Source organism: Mustela lutreola, chromosome 1, assembly GCF_030435805.1.
Source record: "Mustela lutreola isolate mMusLut2 chromosome 1, mMusLut2.pri, whole genome shotgun sequence".
NCBI classification, from domain to species: domain Eukaryota; kingdom Metazoa; phylum Chordata; class Mammalia; order Carnivora; family Mustelidae; genus Mustela; species Mustela lutreola.
In genome coordinates, this window is record NC_081290.1 from 248,024,426 (window position 1) to 248,045,954 (window position 21,529).

Sequence of the window (21,529 nt, forward strand, 5' to 3'; positions counted from 1 at the left end):
TGGCAGGGGAAAGACAAGGGCCCTGCGAGGCACATGAGAGTACCTGTAGGCTGCATTGGAGGCTTCAGCTTTGGAGAATGGAGCTGTAACCTGTAGCATCTGGTGTCTGACTCAGCGGTGGCTCTTGGTGTAAAGGTCTGCTTAAACAAAGCAGTCACTTTCCCAGCCACTTCAACCTTCACTGTTCTCTTGATGTAGTTTACATCCAACACAGGTCGCTTGGTTTTGCAGTCCGTTATCAGATAAAATGGCATCATGAAGGATTGGATGGCATCTTTTCTTTGGACAGAGAAGTGGAACTGGGAAGGGGTAATAGTAGATGGTGCCTCTCTTGGTGCCTTTGAAGACCTCTGGCATGTTCTTCATGTCCTTGAACACAAACTCTGCAGTCATAGGACGTTAGGATCAGTATTAATTACTCTGTCCACCTCTGATTCTAGTGAGCTCTGTGGTGTCTCTGGTATCCTCTTGTTCTGAAGCTATCTTGCAGAATTGCTTTTCCATATCAGGTTACTGAACAATAATCTAATTTTGCCTTTTAGGGCTTATATGGAATAAATGAAGAAATCTTTCTCAGTATCCCTTGTATCTTGGGGCGAAATGGTGTCTCAGATGTTGTGAAAGTTAACTTGAATTCAGAGGAGGAGGCCCTTTTTAAGAAGAGTGCAGACACAATCTGGAATATCCAAAAAGACCTGGTATTTTAAAGCCTCTTAATGTTTCACCGTTCCATAGAACAGAAGATGTCAGACGTGTATTTTACATTTTGAAAGTATTTTATTTTTTTGTTTTTTTGGGAAAGTATTTTAATCTGATCTGTAAAAAATAAAAAAAAACTGGAGACCCATGATGTAAGTTCAGTCCCGCTAGGTTTGGAAAAGGAAATGGTAGATTTCTCTCTCTGAGTCTCTTATAGCTCGGTTCTAATGATACCCAACCTATACAGATGCAAGTTTTACTTCTGAGGTATGTCATATATGAGTTGCCTTCAGATTTAGTAGAATATGTATAACAACCCAGTATAATATAAAATGATTTTTCTCACAAAACAACCAGCGCTTTTTTCTTGTGTCAAAATTTAATTCTTTATTTTTTTTATTTCTTTATTTAAATTTCTTTATTTACTTTACTGCTTCATTGGCTTCATATGTATGATCTTTACTAAGTAAGCACTTAATCCTTAAGACCATGTGTATCAGAAGGAAACAAATAAAATTTTATGGTATAAAAAATTAAACAAAATGTCTTTGAACCTTGTAATATTATTCCAATTCATATAAACCCAAGTAGGGGCACCTGGGTGGCTCAGTGGGTTAAGACTCTGCTCAGGTTGTGATCCCAGGGTCCTGAGATCGAGCCCTGTATCAGGCTTTCTGCTCAGCAGGAAGCCTGCTTCCCCCCACTCTCTCTGCCTGCCTCTCTGCCTATGTGATCTGTGTCTGTCAAATAAATAAATAAAAATCATTAAAAAAACACATATAAACCCAAGTAATTGATTTGGTGTCTCTGTTGAAACGCCACACCGGAAGTTCAGACCATTTGCTTGTCATTTGTTGAGCGAACTACTGCTACGCTTGCTGTGTTATGGTTATGAGGTCAGTATGGCCTGATTGATGTCCTCAAGTATCTCACAGTACTTAGGGTGCCTCAATTAATTGATTATTGACATACATGTATATGCATGCATACATGTACTTCTGATGTATGTATACACATACACAGAACACATATATATGAAATATTCCTTTCATTTACAACTTAAGGCAGTTATAGAAAATACACAATTAAACAAAAATAAGAAATCAGGACCAAAATAATTTAGAATAGGCTAGGACAGGACCAGTGGGAAAAATTAGAAGACAGTATGCAAGGAAGAGAGTCACAGTTCATACTCTTATTCTTGCAATCTGAATAGTTTTCATTCTAGTCCTCTGCTGCTGAACGTGATTGGTTTCCCATTATTCTGTTCTTTTCCCTTGTTTCAGCTCTTCCCTTGAATGCACAAATAGGGTCAAGAGAGAGTTTAGTTAGGATAGCAGGGATACTGGAGTCTAATGTGGATTTTGCCTTTTTTTTTTTAATTTATTTATTTGACAGACAGAGATCATAAGTAGGCAGAGAGGCAGGCAGAGAGAGAGGAGGAAGCAGGCTCCCCGCTGAGCAGAGAACCCGATGTGGGGCTCGATCCCAGGACCCTGGGATCATGACCTGAGCCGAAAGCAGAGGCTTTAACCCACTGAGCCACCCAGGCGCCCCGCCTTTTTTTATTTTTTTTTTTCAAAGCTGTTCTTTGTACAACAAATTAAAAATTTCATTTTAGGAAATCTTTACAGATATTGGAAGGGCACCAACTATAGTTTCTACAAGAAATATTCTAGGAACTAGGGGCACCTGGGTGGCTCAGTGGGTTGGGCTGCTGCCTTCGGCTCGGGTCATGATCTCAGGGTCCTGGGATCGAGTCCCGCATGGGGCTCTCTGCTCAGCGGGGAGCCTGCTTCCTCCTCTCTGCCTGCCCCTCTGCCTACTTGTGATCTCTGTCTGTCAAATAAATAAATAAATAAATATTCTAGGAACTAAAACTGTTGTACATTGTGTATTCTCCACAGGGGGAAGTATCACCCCCAGGAGTGTAAAATTGGTTATGGGGGTCGGTTGGGGGAAAAATATTAGATACTACAAGGGTTTCACTCCCTAAAGTTCAACCCTACCAGACAAAATCTTATTCTTCATGTTTTTTCACGTTTTATTTTTAAGTCATCTCTACACCCAATATGGGGCCCAAACTCCCAATCCTGAGATGAAGACCACTTGCTCCATGGACTGAGCCAGCCAGCCACCCCTCTTATTCTTTAATATTTAATTTCATTTTGGGGGTGGGTGGAGCTGAGCGATTGGTCAAGAAAGTCCAAAAAGGCCCTTGAGGGAGAGATAATGAAAAAAAAGTTTGAGAAACACTGCTCTGTTTCTTCTAAAAGAATTTGTCAGAGGTGTGTTATGTATTATGATTCACAAATGAGTTAGAAAACAATTAAGTAGAACGTGGTGGACCAAGAGAACTAGAAGCCTTGGTGTATTAGAAGCCAGACAAGCCTTGGTGTACTAGAAGCCAGACAAAGAGGGGAATTTTGAATTCTGCATTTAACTACTTCATAAATAATAAGTTGAGCTTTCCCATCCACTAGTGGAAATGGTTATCAATTAGCTTTGCCCTGATCAAATTCTTAGGGTTTCATATCTTCTTTAAACCCTTTGCACAGAGGGTTTTAAAACTTTGCCTCTCTCCGCTTTAGCTCACATTTGTGGGTGGTTAAAAGTAGGACACAGCTCTCTTTCTGCAGGAGCTCTGGGGGAAGTTCCCAGTGGAGGGTCAAAAAGCCCTTATTGAACACATCCAGACAAGGTTTGGTTAGAAATAAATTTACTCGAGCTCTCCAGTGGATGAGTTCTAGGTGCGCAGTACTCTGTTTGATAACTGAGGCTCTCTAGTTCGTTGTTATCTTTTGCACCTCGTACCCTTAGAGCCCAGGAGCCTCCCTGAAGCCCGTCAGCCCTCCCCTACGCAGGTGACAGGCGCAGGTGCAGTCCATCAGAGCCTGCCTCCTGGCCTCATTTGCTTCAGGTGTGCGAAAACTCCATGAGGCCCACACGAGCTGGACGCGGCCTTGCGCAGCCTCAGTAGCCTGCGGTTTTCACTCATGCAGCCTCAAACAGTTCTACCATTTTCCTCCATTCTTTTAGTCTGCCTCCCGAGGTAAGCACTTATCTTTATGACCATGTATATCAGAAGGAAACAAATAAAATTTTAGCACACAGCTCTCTTTCTGCAGCAGCAGAATGAGCGCAGCCCTGAGCTGAGCTGCCGGGGTCGTGCCTACCAGCCGGAGGACGGGCGCTGCGGGAAATCATTTCTTTTCTCTGAGGCTGGCTCTGTGTCCCTTGCAGACCGCACACACATCCAGGTCAGGGGTGGCTGGTCCTTCACCTGTGCGAGTGTGGCTGGAAGTACTTCATGGGGGGCCGTCTTCGGCTGGAGCCTAGGGAGCCTGGGCTCACTCCGGGAGCTGAGAGCTGGGCTAGGGGAGGAAGAGGTGTCCTGACTGTTGTATCATTTTTGGTGGAGTGGCCCCTTTGCCTTCACTCCTCCTGAATTCCTCTTAACTGTACCACCCTTCTCTCCATCCCCCAACGCCCTTGTTTTGCCTCTTATATGTTGGGCTGCTGGCCAGAAACCACCCAGCTTCTTTGCCAGCCACTTTTGTTGTTGTTCCCTTTGGGTCTACAGCACCTCTTTCTCCACTGGGACCCAGGCGTTCTCTATAAGGGGTCTCTCACGGTAGGCCAGTTCCAATTCTGGAAGTGGCTTTGCAGTTTCTCCTCACTCTTAAGTTTCCAAGATGGTGACCATCAGGGGTGACCTACCAAGAATTTCACTTGGGAGGAGGCTGCTCATCACAGTAGAATCCATTATAGCAACTGGAGTCATTGGTATGGGCTGTGCAATCAGCATCTTAGTAAAAGTCAGTTATGTGCCCTATGCCATAGGGTTAGAAAAGTTTCGTCCTTTGGATATAAGGCTACTGCATATGGTTGTGAAGGTTTTAACCAGTTAAAGGGGGTGAGTGGGGGCCCTATCCAGTCCCTGCTGGTTTAGTCCAGAGGAAAAGATGCACTTTTCTAATTGTTTCACCCAGAGGGGGTTGCTTTTTCTAGTTTTTATGATGGTATCCTCTGTGTTAGAATGTTCACATTTCACTTTTGCTCCTGTGATAACAGTATGAAGGACCCCTTCGCTTGACAGGGAAACAGCTCACACACACACACAATGAAGAAATAGATGGTAGGAAAAAAGTGTACAACCTCTCTATTGTGGTGGGTGACCTACTAGTACCAAACACAATAGTCCTTTTCCTTTAAAAATCTCCTGCTTCTAAGTCTCAATATTTCCCTTCTTCCTTATCCATCTAAGGTGAGTTTTAGTGTTTAGTTCTTAGTATTGATGTGGCAGATAAAGTTAGCTTCCGGTTAATGTCTAGACACAGGACTAAAAAGATTCTGAGCCCTTTCTAAGAACATCAAACCCTGGTTTGACTCCGTAATGTTTTAGTGAATAGTAATAAACTCTTGAAGCTATGCTTTGTTTTTATTAATGGAATATCTATAATTTCCTTAAGCTACCTTCCTATAGCCTTTAATCCTGGGATGATTACTGAAGTTAAAGGATTGCCCCCAGGTTTCATCTAGATGACATAAGTATCCCTAAGGCACTAAAAACGTCAGCCTCTGTCAGCTGCAGCTCCTAGCAATCATGAATTCTCAGTGACTCGTTTTATCCTATCAACTATAATGTCTTTATCAGCGATGTTGTCATTGCTAATGAAAAATCAACATACATGAAAACCAATACATTTGTTGTCAACATCAATATTAATGAAAACAGTGTTCTTTATATATGTTATCTAAAAAAATCGCAAAAAGTAATTATTAGTTTTGTTTTACAAAGGGGGACAAAAGGCAGGTTGCATGAATAGATAAGTATACAGATAATATGTACAGAAAAACTTGAAGTAAAAGATTTATTTATTATCTCACTTTGAAGGTCCTTTTCGGGAGGAATTGGGCCCTATCCATAAGAAAAAGGTATCAGTCACAATCTCCGAAGAGCTTGAATTCTACAATGCTGACAGCTGTAGTATTTGTATGTCTTAGAAAATGTGGAGCACGATACCCTACAAAGTCTTGGGTTAAGGCTCACTTTAAACTCGTCCTCTCCTGGCCCTAGCCTTGGCAACTTCTTTCGTTCAAGGAGGTGGTGATACTTTTTATTTTTATTTTTTAAAGATTTATTTATTTGTTAGAGACCGTGTCAAGAGTGTGAGCAGGGGGAGGGGCAGAAGTAGAGGGAGAGAATCCCAATGCTAAGGGTAGAGCCCGATCCAGAGCTCCATCCCAAGACACTGAGACCATGACCAGAGCCTAAATCAAGAGTCAAGTGCTCGACCAACTGAGTCACCAGAAGCCCCACAGTGGTGGTGATATCTTAAATAGCTCCTTGCTGATAAGGAAGAGTTGTCAGTAGGAATTATTACTTTATCATCAGAAATGTATGATACAAACCTAGGAAAGAAACAACAGTGTTTTTGAAAATTACTCAATTATACCACAATACATAAGCTTTCACTACTATAATGTGATATCTACGAGGGTGGGAATCTTTATTCCATTTATTGTTGTATCCCAAGTCTAGAATCATGCCTAGTGTAATAGACAGTAGTGGAATGAAGGAATAAAAGCCAAATTCATGTTAAGAGGGAGAAAGTACTTGAGGCACCTGGGTGGCTCAGTGGGTTAAGCCTCTGCCTTCAGCTCAGGTCATGATCCCAGGGTCCTGGGATCTAGCCCCACATCAGGCGCTCTGCTCAGCGGGGAGTCTGCTTCACCCCCGCCCCACCGCCCACCACCGCCCACCTGCCTCTCTGTCTACTTGTGATCTTTGTCAAGTAAATAAATTTTAAAAAAAAAAAAAAAAAGGGAGAAAGTACTGGATAGCATAGAGTGTGGATATTCTACCCACCTTCATTTTTATAAATATGGGAAGTGTCTAGAGAGATTGAATTAAAATACTTTTTTTGTTGACTTTATTTTCTTAGACCTTATTTTTTAAGGAAGTTTTAGATTTACAGTAAAATTGAAAACATAGTACAGAGTTCTATCTTTACCTCATACCCGGTTATTAACATCCCATGGTACATTCGCCATAATTGATGAGCCGACACCTGTACATTGTCATTAACTAAAATGATGGGTAATGTATTACCCAGATTTCCTTAGTTTTTCCTGGATGCCCTTTTTTCTGTTCTAGGATCCGATCAAGAATACCACATTAAATTTAGTCATCATGTCTCCTTAGGCTCCCCTACACTGACAGTTTCTTGGACTTTGTTTTTGATGACTGGCAATTTTGCGGATTACGAGTCAGATATTTTGTAGAATGCCTCTCTGTGGTATTTGGTATTTTTCTCATGGTTAGATGGGTTACGGATTTTGGGGAGGAAGACACAGATTTAAAGTGGCATTTTGTAACCACATTGTAACCAGAGTACATACTTGTAAACATGGTTTATTATGGTTGATGTTGACCTCAGTCACCTGGCTGAGGTAGTATTAGGTTTCTGTACTTAAAGTTACTCTTTCTTCTCCCTTTCCACACTCTGCTCTTTGGAAGGAAGTCTCCAAGTGCAGCCCGCACTTCAAGGGCGGGGAGTTATGCTCCCTCTGAGAGTGGAATGTCTGCATAAATTATTCGGAATTCTGCATGGGAGATTTGTTTCTCCCACCTTATTGATTCATTTGTAAATATCACTATGGATTCATGGATTTTATTTTATGTTTTGGGGTATAATTCAATAGTCTTCATTAATTTTGTCTCTCAAATTTTTGCATCTGTGGCCACTGGAAGCTTATTCAGTTCATTACTGTATGCCTCTGACATACCCGTACCATGGACACTGGGCTTTTGTTTTGAGCACTTCCTTACTTTCTGACACTATGTTTTAGCTTCTTCATCTTGTATATTTTCTGGTCCAGGCCCAAATCAGCCTGTTTTCCAAGGATCCCTAGTTCCTGTTATTGGAGAATGGTATTATATAAACCAAGATCTGGGTGCTGGGTGTGCTCATTCCTACTGGGGTTAATAGTACATTTTAAAAAATTAGCTTTTCAGGGGCACCTGGGTGGCTCAATGGGTTAAAGCCTCTGCCTTCAGCTCAGATCATGATCCCCGAGTCCTGGGATCAAGCCCCGTGTGGAGCTCTCTGCTCATTGGGAAACCTGCTTCCTCTTCTCTCTCTGCCTGCCTCTCTGCCTACTTGTGTTCTCTGTGTGAAATAAAAAAAAAATTTTTTTAAATAAAAAAATAAAAATTATCTTTTCAAAGATAATTTTATTGAAACTATATAAATCTGCTACATACTACTACAATCACTGAATAATTCAGAGTATTCAGAAAACACTGACATATTAAGTAGCAACATTTCCCTTGTGATAGTTTAGACTTCTAAGCTAATCAGGTATGGTGTAGTTTTTTTCTTTTTTTTTATTGTGTTATGATATAGTTTAAAATTTAAAGTGCTTGCCTTTGGATTTCCATTAATTAGAATAAACTAAAATATCCAACAGTATAAGTTAGACTCATATGCTTAAATACTTATGTACTTACATACTTACACTTTATATACTTAAATCATAGATGTGTGATTATTTCTAAGTACTAGAACAGTCATTTTATTTTCAGTGAAAATTTTAGTTATTTAAAATTCATAAAAATCTGTAGTTATTTAAAACATTTTCTCAAAAAATAATACATTTGCAGGATTACAAAATAAAAATAACATAAATAGATAGATATACCTGGTGAAGTATATATTTCGTCTAGTTTCCTTCCAGCCTTTCCCCCAACATCTACTATAGGCACCTATTTAAATTAGTTTCTTGTGTATCTTCAGGTGTTTCTTTTGCAAATACAAATACGTCATTTTCCCTCTTTCTTACATATAAAGTAGCAAGCTAGAAATATATAGTACTGATGAGTTTTTGCAGATAATATCGCCTGATTATAGAACCATAAAATTTTATTAGAGTTGGAAGGGGTCTTATATTTTCTTCCATTTATTTAAAAAACAAACTGTTGCTGAGCTGTTGTGTGTTAGGTGGGTGCTAAGCACCACAGTGGAGATGAGTGAACATTTCCTGTTCTCAGGAGCTCAGAGACTGATGAGAAGCTCCTTCTACAGAAGTCCTGCTTTGTCACTGTGCAGCCTCAGCCTCGATTAAAGAGGTGTTCCCTACCTTCAGAGACTCTCCTATTTATGAAACCGTTTCTGTTGCTTTCCTAATTGTGAACTAAAACTTCGTTTGTAACTTGTATTTCATCTGGTTTGGATTTTTATATCATGACATGTTGAACATACTATGTCTCCTCTGAGTCTAATAACTCATAAGACACACATAGATAGCTGGTATAAGAATTTTCTTTCATTCTCCACGTAAGAGGTTTATTCCCTCCCCCTGCTTTTGACTAATTCTTTTATGGCTTGAGTGGTGAAGTTGCCTTTGTGGACGTTGATGAAGGCAAGTTGACTGGCGAGACAATGGCTCTTCAACATGGCAGCCCTTTCAGGAAGATGCTCAACATTGTTTCTAGCAAAGGTTAATGTCATAGTTAAGTACTATAAATATTCTAATGCTACATGAATAAATAAAATCATTCCTTTATCTCCCTTTATAAAGACTTAGTTCTTTTTTTCTTTTAAAGATTTATTTGAGAAAGAGAGAGAGCACCTGCATGTAAGCATGAGCAGGGGGAGGGACTGAGGGAAAGAGAGCAAGCGAACAAGAGAGAGAGGAGGGAGGCTCCTTGCTGAGCATGGAGCCTGATGTGGGGCTTGATCTCACAACTCTAAGAACATGACCTGAGCTGAAATCAAGAGTCAGATGCTCAGCTGGTTGTTCCCCACTCTGTATACTCATAATATCATTAGGTTTTACTTCCATTTGTTTTCAGGGTTTCCTAGAGCACCAGACTGATTTCCTGTGAGCAGCAGTAATAGCAGTTAAGCAGCTAAGCACTTTATGTACATTATTTAACCCTTAACTCAACTTTGCGAGGGTTTACAGATGGTGCGTCTGTGAACTGAAGTTAAAGTGAAGTAAGGATTTGAACCCAGTTCTATTTGACTCAAAAGCCTAAGTTCTTTTTTTTTTTTTTTTTTTTTTTTTTTTAAGGATTTTATCTGAGAGCAAGTGAGCAAGTGAGTATTCATCGGGGGAGAGGCAGGGGTGGAGGGAGAAGCAGCCACCCACTTGAGCAGGGAGCCCCGTGCAGGCTCATTGCGGGACTCCATCCCAGGATTCTGGGATCATGACCTGAGCTAAAGGCAGACGATTAACTGACTGAGCAACAGGCAACCCTGTTAGGAGGTTTTTAAAAAATGTACAGAGGGATGGGTGGGTGGCTCACTTGGTTGAGCATCTGCCTTCGACTCAGGTCATAATCCCAGAGTCCTGGGATGGAGTCCACATTGGGGACTCCTTGCTCAGTGAGGAGTTTGCTTCTCCCTCTCTACCTGCTTCTTGGTCTCTCTTGCTCTTGCTCACTCTCTCTAACAGATAAAATCTTTTTTAAAAATGTGCAAGAAAAACTTCAGTAATTTTAGTAAAACTTAGTGACATCTCTTGAATCTAAAAGGGTGCTATGGCATAGTAGATCTAAGGAAGCCAACTATTCAATAAACAGTGTGGTGATGGAGCCTAACAGAAAAGGTGTTAAGGGTGCCCGGGTGGCTCAGTCATTAAGCGACTGCCTTCAGCTCAGGTCACAATCCCAGGGTCCTGTGATCAAGGCCCACATTGGGCTCCCTGTTCGACAGGAAGCCTGCTTCTCCCTCTCCCACTCCTTTTGTTTCTGTTCCCTCTCTTGCTGTATCTCTCTCTCTGTGTCAAATAAATAAAATCTTAAAAAAAGAAGAAAAAGAGAAAAGGTTAAATGTCAGATGTTTTCTTCTATAATGTATTTTCTATTCAAATCTTTCCCCAGTTTACCTTGTCACTGCAAACTCCAACATAGTGATTATCACAGATGCATGCCAGAGAAAAGGAGAAACATGCCTTGATTTAGTCCAGCGAAATGTGTCCATGTTTAAATTAATGATTCCTAGTATTATCTAATAGAGTCCGTGCTGTAAACAGATTATTGTTTCTAATCCAGGTCAGCTTTGTTTTGATTGTTCACTGAAGAATTTTTGTGGGTTGGGTTTAACTTGGTAGAAGAAAATATTTTTTAAAAGATTTTTTTTAATTTAAAAAATTTACTTATTAACATATAATGTATTATTAGTCCCAGGAGTACATGTCTGTGAATCGCCAGGTTTACACACTTCACAGCACTCACCATAGCACATACCCTCCCCAGTGTCCATAACCCAACCACCCTCTTCCTATCCCTCTCCCACCAGCAACCCTCAGTTTGTTTCATGAGATTAAGAGTCTTTTATGGTTTGGGGACGCCTGGGTGGCTCAGTTGGTTAAGCAGCTGCCTTCGGCTCAGGTCATGATCCCAGCGACCTGGGATCGAGTCCCACATCGGGCTCCTTGCTCAGCAGGGAGCCTGCTTCTCCCTCTGCCTCTGCCTGCCATTCTGTCTGCCTGTGCTCGCTCTCTCCTCCCCCCATCTCTGATAAATAAATAAAATATTTTAAAAAAAAAGTGTTTTATGGTTTGTCTCCCTCCAATCTCATCTTGTTTCATTTTTTTCCTTCTCTGCCCCTCAAACCCCCCACGTTGCATCTCAGCTTCCTCATATCAGGGAGATCATATGACAGTTGTCTTTCTCTGATTTACTTATTTCGCTCAGCATAATACCCTCTAGTTCCAGGGCACCTGGGTGGCTCAGTGGATTAAGCCTCTACCTTTGGCCCAGGTAATGAATCTTAGGGTCCTGGGATCGAGCCCCGCATCAGGCTCTCTGCTCCTCGGAGAGTCTGTTGGGTTTAGGAGAGAAAAATCAAGACTCCCAGTTAAGACATGTTGAATTTGAAATATCTGAAGACAACCAGGAAGAAATATCAAACAGGTAGCTGATTGAGTCTGGGGCTCAGGAAATATGGGCAGGCATATTCAGTCAAATTACTGTATTTTAAAGTCATTTGGAGTAGGTTTTGTCTGCAGGTACAACAAAACTGAGTACATAATGTTTATTCATTTCAGTTTTGATATCGAGGAACTGATATTTATTTATTAAAGATTTTTATTTGAGAGAGCGAGAGCATGAGAGTACCCATGAGCAGTGGGAGGTGCAGAGAGAGAGGGAAAAGCAGGCTCCCCGCTGAGCAGGAAGCCTGATGCAGGGCTCCATCCCAGGACCCCGACGGAGATCATAACCTGAGCTGAAGGCAAACACTTGACTCACTGAGCCACCCAGGTGCCCTGAAGAACTGCTATTTAAATTTTGTTTGATAATTTTTTGTTTGATAATTTTATTAAATATTTATATGACTACAAGAAGTCTAGCTTCTATCTCTGTCCTCTTTTCCCTTCGCCTCCATTTAAAAAATAAGTAGCTATTAACAGTTTTTATTGTTTAAAAAACATTTTTTGTTTCTATGTACAATTTTCGCCATCCTCTTTTTTTTTTTTTTTAATAAATATTTTATTTACATACTCTCCAAACCCAATGTGGAGCTCAAACACACAACCTCGAGGTAAAGAGTTGCACGCTCCGCCAACTGAGCCAGCCAGGAGCCCCTCCAACACCTTTTTAGTTTAATAACATGTCATAAAGATCAGTCCATAGTATTTAGAAATGTATCAGTTGCTGTGGCTTTGTGGTAAGTTTTGAAATCAGGTGTTAACTCCTCCAACTTTGTTTTTTTTTTTTCAAGATTATTTTGTTTTTTTTCTGAGCTTTTTGCATTTCCACATGAATTTTAGAGGCAGTTTGTCAATTTCTGCAAAAAAGCCTGCAGAGACTTTGTGGTTTTGGTAGTATTTCCAGCTTGACAGTCATAAGGCTTCTGATCGATGTCTTCCCAATTATTTATTTAGGACTTCTCTAATTACTTCCAGCAATGTTTTATAGTTTTCAGTCTACAAATCTCCCACTTTTTTAGATGTTTAGATTAGTAGGTTTTAGATAATAGGTTCTTAGGATTTTCTATATATACATCAACATGTCTGTGAATATATTTTTTTATTTTTCCTTTCTAATCTGAATGGCTTTTCTTTCTTTTTCGCATAACTGCCTCGATAGAACATCTAATAGAGTACTGCATAAGAGTGGTGAGAATGGGCAACCTTATCTTAGTTCCTAATTTAAGGATAATGTTTTTCATAAATGCTCCTTAGGGACATTCCCTTCTATTCCTAGTAAGGGTTTTTACCATGGATGGGTATGGGATTTTGTCAAAGGCTTTTTTTTTTTTTTAAAGATTTAATTTATTTACTTGAGAGAAAATGAATGAGCTGGGGTGGGGAGGGGCAGAGGGAGAGGGAGAGGGATAAGCAGATGCCCCACTGAGCAGGGAGCCTGATGCGGGGCTCGATCCCTGGACCCTGGCATCATGACCTGAGCCAAAAGCAGATGCTTAACTTAGCCACCCAGGCACCCCTGTCAAATGCTTTTTGTCTCTTGAGACACTCTTTTTGTTTATATTATGTATTATTTTTTAAAGATTTTATTTATTTATTTGACAGAGATTACAAGTAAGCAGAGAGGCAGGCAGAGAGAGAGGAGGAAGCAGGCTCCCTGCTGAGCAGAGAGCCCGATGTGGGGCTCGATCCCAGGACGCTGGGATCATGACCTGAGCCGAAGGCAGAGGCTTTAACCCACTGAGCCACCCAGGCGCCCCTATGTTATGTATTTTAATACATAATAATACATTATAATGTATTATGCCACTTGATTTTTGGATGTTAAGCCATAACTTAGTCGTTATGTATAATGCATTTTAATGCTGTTGGATTTGGTTTGCTAACATTTTGTTGGTATCCATATTTATATTCTTGAGGAAAAAATGTTTTTCCAGAGGGGTCTTTGTCTACCTTGGGTAATAATGTCCTCCTAGAATGAGTAGTGAAGTGGTCTCTTTCTTTCTTTCTGGAAGAGTTTGTGAAGACAGGAATTGTTTGAATGTTTAGTAGAATTCCCTGCTGAAGGCTTTGCTTTTGGGAAGATTTCCCAGTTACTGGTTTAATCTCTTCTTCTTGTATGTCTATTCGGATTTTCTATTTGAGCATTTTCAGTAGTTTCTGTCTTTCTAGGAATTTACCCATTTATGCAAATTATCTAATTTGTTGGCTCATAGTTGTTCATAATATTCCCATATTATTTCTCTGATGTCGATAGTGATGATCCCCTCTTTCATTCCTGATTTTAGTAATTTGATTCCTTCTCTTTTTCGTGGTCAATCTAGCTTGGCCAGCCTAGGTTTTTCAATTTTGTTTTCAAAGAACACATCAATCTTTTCAAAGAACACATTTGTGATGTCATTAATTTTCTCACTGACTTTCTATTTTGCTTCATTTTAATTTGCATCCTAATCTTCATTATCTTTTCTTCTCTTTCCTTCAGGTTTAGTGTGCTCTTCTTTTTCTTCTTATTTTTTTTAAGATAGAAGGTTAGGTTATTGACTTGAAATCTTTCTTGTTTTGCTGTAGGCATTTATGGGTAGTGATTTTCATTAAGCTCAGAGAAGCTGCATCCCATACATTTTGGTATACTGTGTTTTGGTTTCATTTGTCTCAAGTATTTTTAAATTTTTCTTAAGATATTTTTTTCTTTTTTGAGGAGCAAGAGCCAATTTTTTTTTAAGATTTTATTTATTTATTTGACAGACAGAGATCACAAGTAGGCAGAGAGGCAGGCAGAGGGAGAGGGGGAAGCAGGCTCCCTGCTGAGCAGAGAGCGCAATGCGGGACTCAAGATCCCAGGACCCTGAGATCATGACCGGAGCCGAAGGCAGAGGCTTAACTCACTGAGCCACCCAGGTGCCCTTTGGGGATGTTCTTCTGAAGTACCATTTTAATTTCTTTGTTTTTAACTATGGTTTTTGAGGGTTTTTGTGTTTTTAGTGGTTACTCTTAGGGTTACAATATACAGCTCAACACACCATGATCTACTTCACATTTTTGCACATTTAATTCTAACAAAATATAGAAACTTTGCTCCATTATAGCATCAGCCCCTCACTTTCGTGCTATTATTTTGTATATTACATTTATATATATTACAAAATCAATAATACGGTGTTACAGTTATTGCTTTATATACAATTATTGCCTTATATACATATAATTGTTGCTTATATAAAGCTATATATTGCTTTATATATATATTACTGCTTTATATAATCTTACGTCTTTTGTAGACACAAGAGAAGAAAATATACATCTTTTTTCATTAATTAAGCTTTTTATATTAACCTTATTTTTTCGTTTCTGGTATTCTTCTTCATCTAGATTTGAGTTATTGTCTGGTATCACTTCCTTGCTCTACTCCAGCTTCTTTCTCTTCTCTCTCCTCTTGGTTGTTATTGTCAAATCCCTTTTATCTCTGTATCTTGTAGGCCCAATTATTAAATTTTATGATAATTTTTTTGTGTAGTTTTAAATAAGGGTGTGTGTATACACATTTTAATACATGCATATTTATAATTATAAATTATATATGTAATAAAATGTATATACAAATAAGAAGATCTATATAAGAATAATTTTTTTTTACAGTTGCTACATATCAGTATTATCAGTGTTTTTTCTTTCTTTTTTTTTTTTTTTTAAGATTTTATATATTCATTTGAGAGAGAGACAGAGCACAACCAGGGAGACAGGCAGAGGGAGAGGGAGAAGCAGACTCCCGCCGAGCAGGGAGCCTGATGCGGGGCTCGATCCCAGGACCCTGGGACCATGACCCAAGCTGAAGGCAGACACTCAACCCACTGAGCCACCCAGGCGCCCCTTTATTTCTTTATTTCAATTTGAATTGCTGCCCGTTACTTCCTTTCAGCCCAAAATAACTTCCTTCAGTATTTCTTGTAAGGCAGGTTGGCTGCTAGCAGTGAATTCTCACTCTTTATTTGGGAACATCTCTATTTTGCCTTAATTTTTGAAACACAGATTTGCTAGGTTGAGAATTCTTGATGGAGTTTCTTACAGCACTTGGAATATCATTCATCTCTCTTGTGGCTTCCATTGCTTCAGATGAGAAGTCAGCCGTTAACTTCTTTTGGGTCCCTTGTATACAATGTCTGCTATCTCTAACATTTCTCTTGGCTTTAACAGTTTGACTATAATGTCTGACAATCTCTTTCAGTTTATCTTACTTGCAGTTCCATAAGTTCTTGCATGTGCAGATAAGTGTTTTATCAATTTGGGAAGTTTCAGTCATTATTTCTTCAAATAATTGTTGTGCTTCTCTCTCTCCTCTTACTGGTTTTACAGTAATGCGTATGTTGGTGTGTTTAGTGGTGTCTCACATGTCTGTTCTTTTTTCTGTTCTTTAATTTCAGTAGTTCATGGGTTATCAAACACTATCTCTTAGATAATTTTACCATCTCCAAATAAAGACTTGTTTATTCTTTTTTTTTTTTTTAATTTTATTTATTTATTTGACAGACAGAGATGACAAGTAGGCAGAGAGGCAGGCAGAGAGAGAGAGGAGGAAGCAGGCTCCCCACTGAGCAGAGAGCCCGATGTGGGGCTCGATCCCAGGACCCTGAGATCATGACCTGAGCCGAAGGCAGAGGCTTTAACCCACTGAGCTACCCAGGCGCCCGAAGACTTGTTTATTCTTTTTTTTTTTTTTTTAATTTATTTGTCAGAGAGAGAGCGAGCGAGAGTGAGCACAGGCAGACAAAGTGGAAGGCAGAGTCAGAGGGAGAAGCAGGCCCCCCCCCCAGAGCAAGGAGCCCGATGTGGGACTCGATTCCAGGACGCTGGGATCATGACCTGAGCTGAAGGCAGCCGCTTAACCAACTGAGCCACCCAGGCGTCCCAAGACTTGTTTATTCTTAAGACATTTATCTTTTTCCTGTCCTATTGCATTAGCTAAGAGAATCTCCACTATGGTGTTAAATAGGAACACTGGTAGTGGGTATCCTTGTCTTGTTCCTGACTTTTAATAAAAATGCTTCTAATTTTTCTTCATTATGGATAATGTTTGTTTTGGATTTTCACAAATACCTTTTTGAGGTTAAAGACGTTTCCTGCTTTTCCTAGGTTGTTGAGTTTTATTTTTTTAAATCTTAAATGGGCTTGGAATTTCATAATCTTTTCTTTTTTTTTTTTTTAAAGGTTTTTTTTTTTTTTTAAGATTTTATTTATTTATTTGACAGACAGAGATCACAGGTAGGCAGAGAGGCAGGCAGAGAGAGAGGAGGAAGCAGGCTCCCTGCTGAGCAGAGAGCCCGATGTGGGGCTCGATCTCAGGACCCTGGGATCATGACCTGAGCCGAAGGCAGAGGCTTTAACCCACTGAGCCACCCAGGCGCCCCTCATAATCTTTTCTATAATTCAAATAATCATATGTCTTTTTTCCTTTAAGTCTCATGTGGTATATTAACATATTTTCTGATACTGAACTGTCTTTGCATTTCTGGGATAAACTCTACTTAGTCCTAAAGTATTTTCAAAGACCCCACTTAATTATATTTGTTAATATTTTATTTAGTACTTGTTGGCATCTATGTAAATAAGTGATTTGGGTTTATTATTTTTCTTGTGGTCTTTTCTTAGTTTTGATGTCAGGGTTTTACTGTTTCTCCCAAAACCTTTTTGTTATCAAACAGGTTGCATGAAAGAAGAATGAGCTGTTCCGTGAAGTTTTAATAAAATTCATCTGTAAAACAATTTGAAATGGCATGGGGATAGATTTTTGATTTTTTGATAGTTCATTAATGTATATTCGTTTATTCAAATTTTCAATTTCTTTAGTCATTTTAGGAAGTTTTCTAGACTTGATCATTTCATCCAAGCTTTTAAATGTACTGGCATGTATTTCATATTTTATGAGAAGTTGTATCCTGCTCCCCTCACCGCAATCATGGCTCCCAGCCTCAAGGTGATATATTAGGACATTTTTAACCTCTCTATCTGTGGTTACTTCTGTTTCTTAATATTATTTGTCTGAGATATTGCCCTTTCCCCTTCTAGTTTGGCTAAATATTTTTCTAATTTTAAGCTCCCTCCCCAACAACTAGCTATTTTATTGGTAGATTTTTTTTTTTTAATCCTAGTATGGTCTGTTCTTTACTTCCTTTTACTTTATGATTAATAACTCTTGTCACTGATTTTATATTTGTTTTAAAGATGCATATGAGAATATAAATTTACTAGAAGGTACTTTTTTGGGAGGTTTCTGTGGTATTTTTAGGGTTAACCACCTCTTTGAAATCTAGTAAGGCTTAGTTTGCTATCTAGTTAATTGATGGTGTTTATAAATGTTCCCTATGTATTTAAGAGAAAAAATAACTTTATTGGGCATGATGATTTTTCTGTAGTCACAATTCATTTTATTTTTTACTAAGTTACTACTAATTCCTCCTGGTTTTTAATTATTACTGATTTAAGCATATTAAAAATTTCCACTGATTATGAATCAGATTCACCTTGGAATTCCTAATTTTTCTTCATATAATCTGAGGCCATTTTATTAATTGCTTCTAAGTTCATGGTTATTATATGTTGTTGGATTGTTTCATATGCCATGGAGTATCTCTATCCCTATTAATGCTTTTTTGTTAAAAATTCCATTTTTGCTATTACTACAGCTATACTGACCTTTTGGCTTATCATTACCACTTTTTAAACTCATTAAGGAAGAAATTCTGATAAAGCTTATAGTTTAAAATAGTTCACACACCCAAACCATCAGGCTTTACCAGAAGTTTTTCCTTTTCCTACTGGGACTAAGGCCTGATTATGTTTTGCTCAACAGTGATATTCTAAGATCTACGCTTCTGTTCCCACCTTAACTGACATTTTTGCTCTAAATGCGTTATTCTCTGAGGAAAACTATCATTTAAAAACTTGATAAGGGAGCATTTGTTTACTGATGTTTGATTTTTTAAGGGTGGGGGGCAGAGGGAGTGAGCGAGCAAGAATCTCAAGCAGGCAACACGTCCAGTGTGGAGCCTGACCTGCGGCTAGATCCTTATCGCCCTGAGATCGTGACCTGAGCTGGAATCAAGGTCAGATGCTGGGGTGCCTATGTGGCTCTGTTGGTTAAGTGGCCTCCAGCTCAGGTTCGTGAACTCAGGATCCTGGGAATGAGCCCGTCGGGCTGTCTGCTCAGCGGAGAGCCTGCTATTCCCTCTCCCTCTGCCTGCTGGTGCTGTCAAATAAATAAAATCTTATTAAAAAAAAAAAAAAAGATGCTTAATCAACTGAGCCACCTAGGCACCCATTTCTCAAAATTTTTTATGGAGTGAACCTACTACTGTGTTTTTTGCACAAAGACTATGTAAGGCAGCAACAAAAAGCTTTTATTTAATTTATTTATATTGGGTATTGTTGGAATTGTGGTATAGTTGGAATTGATAAAGAACCCTGTTTTTTTAGATTTACCAGTTTTAGATAAACCTAAAAAATGTATCATGTTAGAGAAAAACATTTTCTGACATGAACTCATTTTCTCTTAAGAACTTTTTCTTCTCCGTGGATACCTTAACCTATGTAGCCTGGAAGTTGAGTGGGTTTTCCAAAACCCGTGTTAGTGGCAGTGGCTGTAATCTGGACACTGCCTGTTTCTGTTTTCTGGGCAGAGGCTTGGTATGCATTCTGGAAGCTGGAGACTCAAGTGGTAAGCCTGAAAGCACCACTGAGCTGTGCATTCTCCAAAGATATTTAGACAATATTGATTGTATAGTTATTTCATCATGAAATAACATAGTTTGAGTGGGGGGAAAAGGACTCATTCCCCTCTAGGCCCTTTTACACTTAAACACTGTTTTAATAGTAATCTACCAGAAAAACCAATAGATTTGAAAAAAGTGAGAATGTTACTATAATCCTACGTTGGGATTAAAAGACTTTCTTAATGCAGCGCTGAATAACATGATACAGTTTATATTTAACTTGGCACACTCTAGAAAGGTCAGTGCAGTAAAACAAGTAACGTGAATTCTTAAAGAATATTTATTTATTGGGCGCCTGGGTGGCTCTCTCTCTCTGCCTGCCTCTCTGCCTACTTGTGATCTCTCTCTGTCAAATAAATAAATAAAATCTTTAAAAAAAAAAAAAGAATATTTATTTATTATAGAGCGAGTGAGAGCTTGAGCTCAGGGGGATAGGGCAGAGAAACCCGAGTGGGCTTGTGCTGAGTGCAGAGCTCGACACAGCGCTGGATCTCACAACCCCGGGATCATGACCTGAGCTGAAACCAAGAGTAGGACACTTAACCGACAGTGACAACCAGGTGCCCCGTGAATTTTTCATATTAACTGAAGAACATTATAGGAAAGACGAATGGTGCTGTGGTGATGGTAATCCTTTTTTTTCAGTTTTTCCTAAGAACCCTTGAAATCCATTCAGATAAAGCTTAAAACTTATCTACAGTTGGAAGTTTAAAACTAACTTTCTTGTGTGGAGAATCTCTGGCAAGATGATAGAATTATGGGCCCTATCCTTAGAGAGATCTTAGTTTAGCCTATTTTGGGCAGGATATAGACATCCGAATTTGATAATTCCGTTGAACATTCCTATTTGAAAGCCACTCACCGCAACTGTAACAGTTCTGCTAAGGCTTAAAAAAAATGCCCTGTTTACACAATACCATGTAGTAAAAATACTTCGGCACCTTTTTCTTAGTTCCTGTGTAGAGTGGAGTGAACATTGCTGGGGTCTCTCTGAAGGATCTGAACTTAGTTAGACACAGGAACTGACAAAGATCCCGAGCAGTGGGAAAATGTCCAAACAGTTGCCAGGTAATATGCTCATTTTACATTTTCAGTCCCTGGAGTTAGATGTGAGCCTGAATTCTACCAGGGAGATGAGACTAGCTCCCCTAGGTATACATTGTTTTATTTCCCACACTTTTCATTGGCTCACCAGATTATAAATTCTTAAGCAGTCAGGGACCGAGTCTGTCTTTCTGAGCCTAATCCTAAACACGGCAGGTACTCACTTGCTGACAATATATTATTTTAAACTTTATAGTCTGTACTGTTACTGGTAAAATTGATATCCGTATTAATTTCTGTATCTCTATACTTACCCTCATAACTGTTTAAATGACCAACTGCTGTAAGAAAAATTTTTTTTTAAAGATTTTATTTATTTGACAGACAGAGATCACAAGTAGGCAGAGACACAGGCAGAGAGGAGGCAGAGAGGAGGAAGCAGGCCCCCTGCCGAGCAGAGAGCCCGATGCAGGGCTCGATTCCAGGACCCTGAGATCATGACCTGAGCTGAAGGCAGAGGCTTAACCCACTGAGCCACCCAGGCGCCCCTGTAAGAAATTTCTAGGGGAAATTATTGATGGCAACACTTCAGTTCTGTGACATTGTCAAGATAGGTTGCCAGACATGGATGTTCAATGACATTTCTTCTGAAGTTAACTTCTTATGTTCATGATTTCTTTTAACTCCAGAGTGGTTCCGAGATGATTAAAAAGAAAGGATATACTTCTTGGGGGGTTTCCCTATCTGTAGGGGATTTAATGGAAAGTATTTTGAAGAATCTTAGGAGACTATATCCAGTTTCCACCATGAGTTAGGTAGGATGTTCATATTTGAAAAATTATTTAACGTTACCACAAAACAGGGGTAAAAGAGGATCTGTGAGGAACAATTAATTTTTTTAAATAAATATTTTATTTATTTATTTGGCAGAGAGAGATCACAGGTAGGTAGAAAGGCTGGCAGAGAGAGAGAGGGAAGCAGGCTCCCTGCTGAGCAGAGAGCCCGATGTGGGACTCGATCCCAGGACCCCGAGACCATGACCCGAGCCAAAGGCAGCGGCTTAACCCACTGAGCCACCCAGG

At 39.4% G+C, this 21,529-nt stretch overlaps 1 protein-coding gene and 1 pseudogene across 2 annotated transcripts in view; both read left to right on the forward strand.

The window, feature by feature from the left end:
- The window catches only part of LOC131810168 (L-lactate dehydrogenase C chain), a 48,375-nt gene extending 46,896 nt beyond the window's left edge, over positions 1–1,479 (forward strand). The window contains exon 8 of one of the 2 annotated variants that reach the window (XM_059137815.1): positions 543–1,479. In XM_059137815.1, coding sequence (XP_058993798.1) covers positions 543–707 — 165 coding nt within the window. In that variant the 3' untranslated portion in view covers positions 708–1,479. The remainder of the gene's footprint in view (positions 1–542) is intronic. The other variant, XM_059137806.1, reaches the window with a different exon arrangement.
- Positions 1,480–4,394: 2,915 nt separating this feature from the next.
- Positions 4,395–21,262, forward strand: LOC131810264 (L-lactate dehydrogenase A-like 6A; annotated as a pseudogene).
- Positions 21,263–21,529: the final 267 nt, after the last annotated feature.